The sequence below is a fragment of the Bemisia tabaci genome, chromosome 6, assembly GCF_918797505.1.
Source record: "Bemisia tabaci chromosome 6, PGI_BMITA_v3".
In the NCBI taxonomy this organism is placed as follows: Eukaryota; Metazoa; Arthropoda; class Insecta; order Hemiptera; family Aleyrodidae; genus Bemisia; species Bemisia tabaci.
The window spans coordinates 50,867,927-50,881,330 of NC_092798.1; the positions used below are offsets into that span (position 1 = coordinate 50,867,927).

At 35.5% G+C, this 13,404-nt stretch overlaps 1 protein-coding gene across 2 annotated transcripts in view; it reads left to right on the plus strand.

Annotated features, from left to right (window-relative positions):
• Kdm5 (Lysine demethylase 5) overlaps window positions 1–13,404 on the plus strand; it is a 40,098-nt gene that overhangs the window by 22,105 nt on the left and 4,589 nt on the right. Inside the window, exons 25-36 of one of the 2 annotated variants that reach the window (XM_019048051.2) lie at window positions 40–248; window positions 951–1,083; window positions 2,347–2,529; window positions 3,566–3,709; window positions 4,775–4,931; window positions 6,787–7,010; window positions 8,031–8,141; window positions 8,979–9,236; window positions 9,422–9,547; window positions 10,117–10,261; window positions 11,310–11,464; window positions 11,936–13,398. In XM_019048051.2, coding sequence (XP_018903596.2) covers window positions 40–248; window positions 951–1,083; window positions 2,347–2,529; window positions 3,566–3,709; window positions 4,775–4,931; window positions 6,787–7,010; window positions 8,031–8,141; window positions 8,979–9,236; window positions 9,422–9,547; window positions 10,117–10,261; window positions 11,310–11,464; window positions 11,936–11,947 — 1,857 coding nt within the window. In that variant the 3' untranslated portion in view covers window positions 11,948–13,398. Of the gene's footprint in view, window positions 1–39; window positions 249–950; window positions 1,084–2,346; window positions 2,530–3,565; window positions 3,710–4,774; window positions 4,932–6,786; window positions 7,011–8,030; window positions 8,142–8,978; window positions 9,237–9,421; window positions 9,548–10,116; window positions 10,262–11,309; window positions 11,465–11,935; window positions 13,399–13,404 lie in introns of those variants that run through there. The other variant, XM_019048050.2, reaches the window with a different exon arrangement.

Genomic DNA, 13,404 nt, shown 5'->3' on the forward strand with positions numbered 1-13,404 from the left:
TCACACTAATGTTTGACCTCTTCTCTGCTTGTTCTTTAGTTGTATGAGCAATGTTGTTGGCTGGACAAGTATAGTGAAATGATGAAAAACCCGCAGAAAATGACTCTAGAGGCTGTAGAGAGTTTGCTACGAGAGTGTATGAAACTGATGGTAGCACCAGAAGTTGAATTAGCCTTGGCTGTTCTAGATAAACACTACAAGAATATGCTATCATGGGTGAACAAAGTAGATAAAGCTCTCAAATCTAAGTGAGTACCATGAATGCATTAGCCTGTGTCACACTACCAAAACACTCCATCAAAATGTCAAGGTCGAGTGCTGTGATTGGTCCAAGTTGTCGAATAAGCCAATCACAACACCTGACCTTGATATTTTGATGGCTAGTTTTGATAGTGTGACACAGGCCTTTTGTCTTTATTCTCCAATTTATGCATATCTACATATGTTTGGTCGTTGAATCGGAAAATTATCCTGGTTTTCCCCTATCTTACATAGATTTTCTTAAAAATTGAATATCCGCCCAGAAAAGCTTGATTTGTGAAGAAGATCCTGATTTTTTCAAGGGAAACTGAAACGACTGAAAACAACGAAGGTTATCTTTTAATCCGCTCTGAAAATCTACCAGGAGTCTGCTGCTAACTTTTTAACCCGCATTTGACCAGTGTTTTGGAGGAGCCTCATCAAAAATTGAAAAATGCCAGTAATTTTTATCATTATTTTTTACTTCAAGTAATATGTCTGATTCCATGCTCCTAACTGTATATATTTTGATTATTTTGATTTGTATTTTTCATTTACAAAGCATTATTATGTACTTCATTTGCCCTGCTCTGGCGGAAGACTCTTGCAAAACTCTATGCAGTCAAGTAAAAATCATTTTATGGAAGTACAAGAGCTTATTTACATGTATATTTAATCGTCTTATACATCTATCTACCTCTTGTTTTCAGGAACAATGTTGAGTACTTGCAAGATTTATGGAAAGAGGGAAAGTCTGTTCCTGGTTGTGCCCAAACACGCGAACAGCTCAAAGAAACCTTGGAAACTGCTCAGGAATGGTTAGAAAAATACAATGAAGCTGTTGTGAGTACACACCCTTTGTTTTATTTTACACTAGATATCTATTTAATTTTGTTCTATTTCATCTAAAGTACAAAATCACAAGCTTAAGAAGCATAATTTTAGAAACAAGTCTCTGAATTTTAGGGCTGTGCGAATAGTGAATTTTCCAAACGAAGCGAATAGCGAATAATTTCGGCAACTATTCGCAAATAGGGAAGCGAATAGCGAATAATTTAAGTCAATTATTCACAGCTACAAATAGTAAAACGAATAATTTGAAATGACTTTTAAAGTGTGAAAATTCGCGAATATTACAAAAGACGACCAAAAAAGAAATGTGATTAATTTTTTTAAGAATTTTCCATTTGCTCATTCACCTGCACAGAAAACAATGAAATGCTATGATAGTAGCCTAGGCTGTTAAGATTGTGTCGGAAGATCCCTGGATGCTGGCTTGACTGTCCCTGCAGTTACGTATGCATTCCCAGGATTTGAAGTTAACTGCGCGGGCAGTCAAGCTAGTATCGAAGGATCACCAGACACATTATAGTATTTTATTTTTTCGGTATGAATGAAAATGTGTTTATGAACTTTTTTTTTTCTATTTCAGACATTTCTGTGTCTTTCAATCCTTAATTTGGGCTCTTTGCATATTCCCCCAATTGCGCTCGCTGTTCGTAAACTCGGTAAAGTCGGTAAAGATCAAAGGATATCCGCCTTTCGCGATGTCTCGGATGGAAGCAGAAGCCTTGCGCAGATCCTTGCAACGTTTCCCGATTGCTACTCGGAAATTCGTTATTTTTGATGGCGCGAATATTTGAAAATTCGTTCTTCGTGACGGCGCGAATATTTGAAATTGTCAGTTCAAAAATTCACTATTCGCGACGGCGCGATTATTCGCACTTTGCGAATAGTGCGCGAAGCAGAAGAAGCGAAAATTCGCGGCGCGAATAGTCGGAATTGCAAATATTAGCACAGCCTTACTGAATTCTAATGAAAACAATACAGCAATCACACGAGCACCATAAATTATGAAATTCCTGAAACTTGTGGGCCCAGCACTAGTCTACCATCCTGTTACACCAGTATGTAAAATTCAATTTGCTGCACAAAATGGTTTCATAATTTGTTTTTGAACAATTTTTAACATTTTACCAAAAAAAGAAAAAACAGTATTTGCTGATGCCCAATTTTTTAATGCGCAGCTACTAATACCATGCATTATCTGAAATTTATGATGGTAGTTAAGTCGCAAGAGTACTAATATTCTCTTTATATTTACAGGATTGCACAGTGCTGTCACCATTCTTGGAAGAATTAATTAAATTAATTGACGATGCGAAAGATATCCCTGTTAACTTAGAACCTCTTAGTACAATCAAAACCAAAGTCGCCCAAACTAACATGTGGAAGCGTGAAATGGAATGTGCATTTCTAATGCAAAATTCACAATTTTCACTCATGGATGTAAGTATTTCTGCCGATATTTGTTCACAACTTTTCTGAAAAATGAAACTTTTTTTTCAACATCCTACAGAAAATTAACTGTCAGGATGGTAAAAAAATTTTATTTGAGATTCAGCAATTTCCAGTTTTAATCTTCAAGAATCAATAAAAGTTCTCACTGATCTTTTAACTATGTATCGTAAAGTTAATAGTAGTAGTATAGTCCTAAGTAGTCATTTTTACACAATTTTCACAATGCATCAAGATTGAAAAAAAATGGTGAAAATCATCCTTTCTGTACGGCTTTTTAATTTTTTTATTTGTTTTTATTATTTTTATGTGTCTTTGTTTCATAAGTATCTTTTTAAATGTTTTGTAATCAAGAAAATTAACCTGAATTATTAAAATATGACTAGTTTACGGCTATGCCTAAGAAAAAATGCTGTATGAACTTTTGGATGTTGTCAAATTTTTCCTGGTAAAAAATTAAATTTGAAGAAGTGGTGTAAATGTTTTTCTTTGCAATTTTCAGATATTTTAAATTAAATTTCTGGAAAAATGGTCAAAATTTTTTAACTAAGAAGAAAATATCTTGATTTTAAGTAAACTGTTTCAATTAAAAATCTAAGCAAAAAAGTTCTTTTTCAATCCAATGAAATTTTTTCTAATTTAAAAAAACGGTTTTAAACTATTTTTTAGCGCTAAGCATAAAATTCTCTGAAAAATTGGAAGACAAACTATAAACGTTTCCTTAATAAATCCTTCCTTGAAGGGAAATTTGGCAACATCTCAAGGCTTATAAAGCATATTTTTTCATAGGATAGCAGTCTAGAAGAAGTCGCCAGAAACATTTCGGAAAATTTTTTGATTGTCCTCACTTTCTGGTTAATAGTGGAAGATGGTGAAATTCAGGCATTATTCAGGTTTCTGCATCATTTGTTAAGTTTGTGCCTGTGGTTTTTTCCATTTTATCACTTTTTAAAGTTCAATTTTCCTTGATTGAGTGTTTCTTGAGGTCCAAACCTCCATTTTTTCTAACTGACGTTTTTTTTTGCAGATTTTTGCTCCTAGAAACAAGGAAAGTTATGTAGAATTCTGTCAAGATACTGAACCGGCAGAGGATGTGTCTTACCCATTCCTCTTTCACAATGTACTTATTCAAAAGGATGTTTCGAGGGATAAAATTATTGAAGCCTACCAAGTAAGTAATTGAATTCATACTTCAGTCAGGTCAGCATTCTTAGAGATCCAAAATTCAGGAAAAGCACCTTTATGTAAATGGCCCTTTAATGGATATCATCCGAAACATACTCTGATGTGAGTTTTTTTTCAAAGGAAGCACAAAATTTTAGAACAGCTTCCCTCCCTATCCAGTGCCTTTTTTTTTATCTTACTAAGCAGGGAGAATGTTTCTAGTAAATGGCAAATAAAAACAATGGACCTCCATATTAGGTATAAATTGAAGTTTTCTGATATTTGTTCCTATTTCAATGTTTTACATAAAAAATTATGCGGGCAATGAAAATTATTGACATTAACTCCTGACCAAGATAGTAATGTTTTTATTTTGCACTTTCTATGAAAAATTTGAATGTCCTGCTACATGAATCAAATTGTGAACCACAACGGTTTTGGCAGACCTCTTAATCCAGGAGTATCTCTCTTCTGTCCTGTCTTGTTGAAAAAGTAAACAGTATGTAATAGCTGAGCTAAAGCGCTGAGAGAGTTATTGCCATGTTCATACTGCAGATACCGTTACGGGAACGTTTACTCTGCGTTTTAACTTATGTAGATTAATGTTTTTTTATGAGCAGGAATTTTTAATTTATGCATTGAAAAATGTTAATAGCTTGGTATGGAGTTACTTTCAATAATTATTAATTATTGTTGAATAAATCGCACTCCACGAGAAATTTTAATGAGAAAACATATTGTAATGCTAAAATTCCCACCTTGTCTCCTCTATTATTCTTTCTGTCATTTTTATTTTTCTGTTTCTCTCGTTTTGCTTGCAGAACACTTTAATTTTTATTTTTGTTTTTATTTTATATCATTTTTTTTTTGCATTAATAATAAGGTGGCTGCAACTAATAGATAGCACATTAGCTTCTAATGAAAACAATCCTACTCGCTCAGTATGAGAATGATAAAGTACTATGCAGCTTCAAACAAAGATTTTAAAATAGCAAATCATCATTAACATATTATTATATATATTGTTTCCACATTGTTTAAAATCTTAATATTTTTTTGTTCTCTTTTTCAGCATTTGCAAAATGAGGAAATCGTCATGATAAACAAAATTCGAGAAGAGAATAAACACAAATTTTTAAATAACACATCCTCTACCAAATTCTGCTTCTGTCATGAGCCTGCCAAAGGAGTGATGAAGCAGTGTTTCCTCTGTCTGAATTGGTTCCATAGTAAGTTTCCCTCTGCGCTATTTTTTGGTAATCGAGTCTTTGTGTCTTTTTCATGCTGACTTATTACCATGTGCATGTCAAAGCTAATCTTCAGTTAAAAACTAAACGGACGCAAACTCTTAACAGTGCCTCCACATTTTAACCTGTTACATTCAGCAACACACATTTTTTGTGCGGCTTGACGGATATTATTTATAGAAAGCCTAACAATGGATGAAGTTAAGGAAAGCAGCTTCGAAAAATGAAATTACAGTGCTTGCTACTCTTTCCCCAACTTTTAGAGCCTCCTAGTCTCTACAGTTTCTCGATATCTCAATAGCCAAGTCTTCTTGTCACTGCCCATACGAAGGAATGTGTCTTGTCTGGGCTGTTTTACTTTTATGATCATTTTAATTTTATGATCATTTTAATTTTTCAAGAGAAAACTGTGACAAGAATTAATTTGAAAATTTTAGAGTCTATTCTCACAAGGGAAAGAAAACGTACGAGAAGTTTCAGAAAAATTCTTGTGATGGTTTTCTTTAACAAATAAGAAATACTGAAACAGCAAAATCTAGATACGTTTCCTCATATAGGAGATGACTGTATTTTCAAAATAATGCTTATACATCCATAAAGTGTTAGTACTTATGGAGAATTAAGACAATGATGGAGTTTTTTAGCCATCGTGCGTAAAAATTTCAGCTTAAAGCTGAATGAAAATTATTGAGAATTGTTTAAAATTAAGCTACTGTTGAAGATGAAAGCAGTCAGGAGAAGAAATCGTCACCTTTTGGCCAAAGTATCACAAGTGATCCGACACCCCCCCCCCCCCACCACGCACGTTCCTCCTGGAAGAAGGTTGGCGAGAGGGAGTGGAAGGGCAAATCAGGTGGTGTAATCTGCCCGATGGTTTGTGGGAGGATCGTTTCCGATGGCGCTTTGGAGTCGCAGAGCTCTCTAGCGGCTGAGGTAGCGGCTTGATATTTATATATCACAAGCGCCATATGACATTTCAAAATCCGCCGCCATTATATTTTTTTACAGAGAAATTTTTCAATGAAGCCGTCCAAAAATTTCACTGAATTTTCTTCGTGCTCATGATAAAATTCAGTGAAAAATTCAAACAGATTCAACCAATAATTTCTCAGTAAAAAATAAAATAGCAGCCGAAATTTTGAAACGTCGCATGGCAATTGTGATACATTTACTTCGGCTGGAAGGTGACGAAATCTCATTTCTCAGAATGTTGAAACCCTTAAAAATATTTTTATTTCTTTTCTTTTAACAAATCTTCCTGCACAATCAATCTCTCTGTGTCAGCTGTGGTTTGCTTAGTGCGCCAGATTTTGCTTATTTAAGTTTTAATAGTACAGTATTTCGTATAATAAAGGATGTAGCGATTGCTCAATCAAATTTTTCATCATTATATGCTGCTGTAGGGAAAGGCATGTTTTTTCACGTATTTCACAAAGTCGGAAGAGTTATACACCCAATGCACTGCTGCAGTGAATGCCTTAGTTTAGAAACAAATAGATTGCAGTTCGATGCAATAGTCATTCAGGCAGAGTGTTGGTGATTTTGTCTGTATGTTTCAAAAAACTGAAACTGATGTCTCATTATTGAGAGAAAAAGCTCAGAATAGCCTTCCTGATCGATCATAACTAATGTTGCACCAAATAACACATCTTTTGAGGGAATATCAAGCTTTGACAAGCCTTTTCTCTCTCTAATGAGACATCAGTCTTAGGCTAAATTTGAAAGTACATCAGCAAAATCGCCAACATTTTGTCTTTAGTTTATATAGGTGGAACCAGGAACGAAATTCAACTTAACCTCCTAATGAAAATAATGGTATTTGTTTGTTCTCCTACAGATAAGTGTATAACTGGCTCTAGTCGTAGAAAATGTACATTACCAGATGAAGCGATCACCTGGCAGGTTGACAAAGACAAATATCTTTGTCCGTGTTGCAAGAGATCAAAGAGGCCCGATTCGGACGATGCACTGGCCAAAGTAACGCACCTGCAGAACTCAGGTCTCAGGTGTCTTGAAGCTGAGATTCTCTACTGCTTATTGAGGCGCTCTTACCATTGGCAGGTAAGTCCCCCCCTTCCAACATGTTTTTGTGTCCTGTTCAAAGTAGCTTAAGTGACGAGAAATTCAAAATTGGACCGCCCGCTATTACTTTTTCCCGCTTGAAAGAGTTTTATGAACATTTTGGTGTTGTTTAATGCCAAATCAAATCATAAGTATGTTACTTTGGAGTTCAAAGTTAAAAATTGCATTTTTGAGCATATACTTAAATCTCTGCAGTGTTGAGCTCAAATTGTCCGACTATCAAGCAACATCATGCTGTTATTGGCTGAAATATGTGCTGAACCATTTGCCTCTAATTCTTCGGTATATCATTGCTTTCAGTCCATAACTCATATTCTGATTTTTCTATCCAACTCGATAAAAATAGCTTTCCCAATAAACTTTGCTCCTTTCACCAAGGTCAAGCATCCAAAAAATTTGATGGATTTGTTTTTCCCAGCGCTGCACAATCAGTCAAAGCCTTCCTATTCCTTGCTGTTTTTTTGATACTCCGGGGATAAAACTATGTTTCAGTCCTGAAAGTTACATAGTCGTGAAGCGTATGTAGTGAAATATTTTTGTAGGTATGCAGAAAGTACTCAATTACGATTTACGGCCGATTACGGGAGAAATGTAGAGAAACCTGAAACGGGGGGAAATGTGAAGGCAGAAGGCATTTAGAATTTTTATTTTTTTAAATTTCAGTATTTTCTCTATTTAAGTCAAATTAATGCGCTATTTTTTGTGAAGAAAACCAGCTAAGTGCATTATTTTTGGGAAAGAAACTCCCAAGTCCATTACTTTTTGGAAAGGATACGGTGTAACGCACTCTTTCACACAAAAGAAATAGTCAAGTGCCCATTTCTATGCGAACATCAGTGCGAAGGCTCCCGTAAAATATGTGAAGGGAAAGTAGCCTCACGCAGATGGCAACTTGAAGGCAAAAGACTCTCTGCACTGTTGCATTTTTGCTATTTGCACACCTCATGAGCGTACGCATATATTTTCTCATAATATCCTGTAATTTTTGTTCTGTTACAGCAAAAAGCATCCCTACTACTGGATACGCCAGAAATAGCTGATATTGTAGATGATATAAGCTCTAATATGGATCTGAGGCCTGATGATGGTACCGCTACTTCAAAATTAACGGTGAGGAAACATCCTCTTTGCTGCATCAAAAATAAAATCACGCTCGCAACTGTTATCTTAAAATCTCTGTGTTAACCACTCACAAGAGTAAAGTGATCTAATTTAATTTTTCAATCATCATGCCTACCAGACCAGTAGACAAGGTGCTATTTGAACCATTATGATACATGTTTCCTCATTAAAATTCACCTTGAACACAATCAGTGCAATAAAAATGACTGAAAGTCACTCCTAATCAAGATACTAACGTTTTTTGATGCATAAATTCAAACCTCCGGCTCTTAGAAAAAACAATAATGTACTTGAGTTAAGTCGTACACTAAAGAATATTGTGAGTCTCTGTGGTAGGGAAGTATGCCAACCTCAATCTTCAGCTTAGCTGTTACATGTTGTTTACACTTTGAAGATTACAAGTTGGGAAAGGAACACTCTTTTATTGAGGAGCCTGCCAAAACTGTTGTAGTGCGCAATTTGATTCAAATAGACTCATGCTCTCCTTGTGAGGGGGAAATTCAAATTTTGCGTAACCAATGTTAAATAAAAATGTAATTATTTTGGTTGGGAGTTATTGCAAGTTATTTTCGTCGCACGAAACATGTTCTGCTGGGTCCACACCATTTCGCAGGGAAAACAAACCAAGAAGTTATAAGTTATAAGTATAATAGAATGTTTACATCTGTACCTCGTCTTGTGGTCAATTTATGTAAGAGTTTATGAAGAGCAAGACTCGATCAAAAATTCCTCTGAAATCTCGAATGCCAAGAGAAATCATATTTTCTAGGCAACTAGTATTTCTCGGTCATTTTATGTATTACTAAACAAGGCCTATTTTTTCAGAATGATTCAAGTGAGCCGTTCAACAATACAAGCACAAGGAGCGAACACACATATTCTGCCGTCTCTAAAAAGCCTGTTAGAAAGAGTTTGGATCATAGAGGCAATATGATCAGCGATAAAATGCGGCAGAAACTAATAGATCTGATACTAGAAGGAGATCTGATGGAGATCACAGCCCCTGAAATGGACAAGTTGTGGAGAGTGTATCATGAAACCAGGACAGGGGAAGAAGAAGAAAATCGCCATGTCACACCTCAGGTAAACAGCGTTAATTTTTTTATTTGCGGTAGTTCGTTCCTTAGTGTGACGTCTGAAGAATGTCGTCACAGCCTCATCCCTGTTCCAGCCATTTTATGAATTTGCTTCTTTATAGTTTTTTCTCATGTAGCATCACTTGTCAATTCTCCCGTTGATGTGTTGATTTTTTTTGTTTTTTTTTCCAGTCGCAGCAGTCAGATCAACCAGTAGCAGCTAGTCGAAAGAGTAATAATAAAGTCCAGTCAGAGCAACAAGCATCAAATATTAAGAAAAACACAAGAACTCCAAAACCGTCCAAAAAGAAAAATGAGGTACGAACTCGTGACAGTCTCTCCAGCCTCTTGGAATACCAAAGAATTTCAGAAATTTTACAAGACCTAACAAGTAGAGGAATTTTTCGGAAAACTGGGAGAAGGCAAAAGATTCCAGACTTTCCTGCTATGTATTCCAGAAAATTAACAAGGCGTTGAAGTGAATTCTTTAACAATTTGTGTTGATAATTTTCATTTGTAGCTTTGGGGGAAGAGACTCGCAGAAAGAGCTCTAGCAATGAGAAAAAGTTGGGAAATTTTGAACAGGTAGCTATCCTGTGCATTAAGCGCCACAGGATTCATAATTCAGACTCACAAGGCTCCTTGAAGGCTTTATGAAAAAAGGATAGTATGTAAGACACCCAGCTGAGGATAATATATTCATCTTCAATCAATGAAGGCCTCCTAAACTTGTATACCCAGTTCCTCTCAGCAAAACATCAAACCTAAAACAGCAAGTTTAAAATAAAAGTTGACAGGAAGACTGAGAACTCTTAATTTTTTTTTTTTTTTTTTTTTCTGGCAATAACCCTGTAGCTTTTACCAATAATTTCCTTCTGTTCCAACAGGCTCAGCCACAGCAACCAAAATCAAAACCCAGAGGTCGATCCGCCAAATTGCAAAACTCTACAAATACTAACGAAGACAATGATGAAGTCGATACAGATGAAGAAGATGAATGTTCGGCCGGAGCTGATTGCTGTCATCCAACCGGTATGCTCAAGTTTTTTGCATTTCTCTTGAGATCTTTTACCATCGTTGATCCAAATTTTAGAGCTTGCAAATCTGATTATTTGTTTATCAAACTAAATGTATTTTCTGGTATGCGGCTAAGCTGGACACTGATTCTGGTAGGAGCATTGGTTTAACAAGTTCTAAACTCGAAATTTTTTTAAACTTGTGCATATTTTTGTTTCATTTTTTTCCTTCAGGAATTTTGTGACTAATCTAGTTTCTTGTAATAGTAATTTGGATTGCATCTAGCAGAAAGGAACCAAACTGATCGCAGTGTTTTAGAAATTTTCTTCTTTGCTGTAAAAATATACTGAATATATGTCCAGTAATTAATTGTACACAATTGCTCTGTAGTAAAAGTTACAAGTTTTTAGTCAAAAAATAAATCTAATTGTTATCGAAGGCATATTTTTAAGTGGAGATGAAGATGTAAGATTTTAACAATTTTGTTAGCGTTGGTTCCCCTCTGATAAATGGGATCCATATATACAGCTCACTCTCTACAGATTCTGTGTTCTTGCAGACATCATTCTTTGACACAGCCAACTTTCTTTGCAAGAAACACAAATACAAGAGACATGTCAATCAGATACTTCTATTTTGTACAGACCCTTCGACTAGTATGCCTCAACTTCAACTGCAGTTTGAATTAATTATCTTAAGGCTTGAGAAATTATTTTAAGGAACACCATAGCTTCTTTACAAGGTTTAACTGAATGTTAGGAATTTTTCAGCTTTCTTGCCTGAATTTGCCAACTTTTTCAGGAAAAAATTCTTAATATTTAGTTAAACTACGTACAGAAGCTATGTTGTTCCTTTAAACTAATTCCTCAAGCCCAATTATTAAAACTAATTAACTGATTAATTTATTTAAACTGCAGTTGAAGTTGGAGGTATATTAGTCAAAGGGACTGTACAAAATAGAAGCATCTAATTATCATTTTTCTCTTTTTTTTTGTGTTTCTTGATAACTTTTTTCAATGAAACCTTATGGTCTAAAATTCAAAAAAATTCTCTGTCTTTACAGATGAAAACATCAACTGGGTGCAGTGTGATGGCAACTGTCGGCAGTGGTTCCATATGGCTTGTATGGGTGTCAATCCAGAAGAGTTCGAAAATGATGTAGATTTCTATTGCGATAAATGTCACAAAGAAAGACATGGTGGCTCTAGCTCAGTGAATGTAAGTAGTTGGGATGAGTTTCCAACATCACCTTAATTTATGGACTGTCTTGATGTGTCCCCTAGTATGAAGTAGTGATAGCATTATCAAGTGAAACTGACTTCAGACATAACGCCGAGATGGTGGATTGATTGAATTTAAGTTGATGAGGTCAGTTCAATTTTTCTGGTCATTTAAAGAAAAATCAATGCCAAAAATTAATAGACCAAAAAAGATCGGGGCCATGACAAATCAGAGGAGGGTATGATTAACTTTAGATGTTATGCCATGGCTGTCATGACTTTCAAGAGGAAACTCAAATTTGTGACTGACCAAGTTTTCTTCATTGTAGGAACTTCATACCTGAGTAATTGCATTTACCTCTATTCCCAGCACCGCTTAAAATATTCTACGCTCAATCGCTTTTACTTCAAATTCTTGGGAGCAAGTAAATTTTAATGCTGTTTTTATTCTTTGACATGCTAACGAAAGGAAAATCCATAAGGTAACATTCTTTCGAACTCACATTCTCTTCTCTTCGCCTACTTTTTCATTTGTACAGCTTCTTTGTCAAAGACTTCATAGAAACTGCAACCAGATCTGAACGGTCTAAATTAGAAATACCGAGTGTTCTAATCCATCGTTTCCTGAAGGTGTTTCCCCTCCTCCAGAAAGCGTTTGTCTGTAATAACTCAACCAGACACAATAAACTGTTGTAAATAAAACTAGAGGTGTATTTTTGTTGCTGATTAAGTAATCAAATCTGTAATTCATATTTCAGTCAAATGGAGCTGTTAAATAACTGTACAGTGATTTTACCATACCTTAGTGGTCTTTCACAATTTTCTGTGGCTGCATTATAAATTTATAACCAAGTTATCTCAGGTTCTTATCTTGCATTGGGTCAATCCTTCTTCAGTGCACAAGATAATGTTGAAGGAGGGGTGTTAACAAGGGTTGTATCTCGGCCCACCTTAGCAGAATTTCCTCAACCATCCAGTTGTTTGCGCATTGAAGTTCTTGATTGCATCATGATTTGCTCATTTCTCCTCTTTTTCCGGGTCTCGCACTGGTGTAAATAAGTTTGAGGGCCGATTTTAGAAGAAGAATAGGGATTTTTTGGCGTTTGACTGCAAACTTTCAAAACGCGCATTTTTCACCAAAGTTGGCCTTTAGATCCATGTTTAGGCCAGTATTAGACCTGAAAAGAGAGCAAAAATGACCAAATCACGATGCATCCTGTCAAATACAGAGCATTTCCTGAAATTCCTTGATGATCAACTCCCAACAACTCTCACCTCACTCCTAAAATTAAATTCAATTGAAATTTACCAAATACTTTTGTTTAATTTCCTTGAACAATATAACATACACCTTTAATCCACAATCTTTTCCACTCGCCAAACCCTGATCTCTATCTCATACTCGCCTGTACCCCTTAACCAACAAACATGGTGACAGTAATTTCTAACTAACTCAACTCATTTTATTTTATCTTTACCCTTATCCTTGCTCACGGGCTTTAGTTTTTTTCCATGACTCATTTCTTTTTTTGGTTTTTAGGAAGTCAAATAATTGATGAGCATCAGTGAGTGTGAGAGATGCCCCTCTTAAATTCCATTCTTTTACGATTCCCCTACCGTAACCCAATTCAATAACATCTCAAGGTTGCAGGATTTTTTAACAAATCAAAAACCTAAATCACAGGGGAAAGAAGAAAGAAAAAAAAAGACCGTTTCAACTCGCAAAATTTGTGGAGTTGAAGAAATTGAGCTAGGGTGGGCCCATAAACGGCCCCTATTGATACCTATCCTCTTGAGATTTCAATTTCCAATGCACAGCAATGAAAATATGCCTCTCATGTAGACACACCTTTCCTCAGATTGGGCATCGGGTGTCGGATTGGTCGGAACCTTAACAAATTGTACGCTAATCTTGATTTCCTTTTTGCTTTTTCCCCC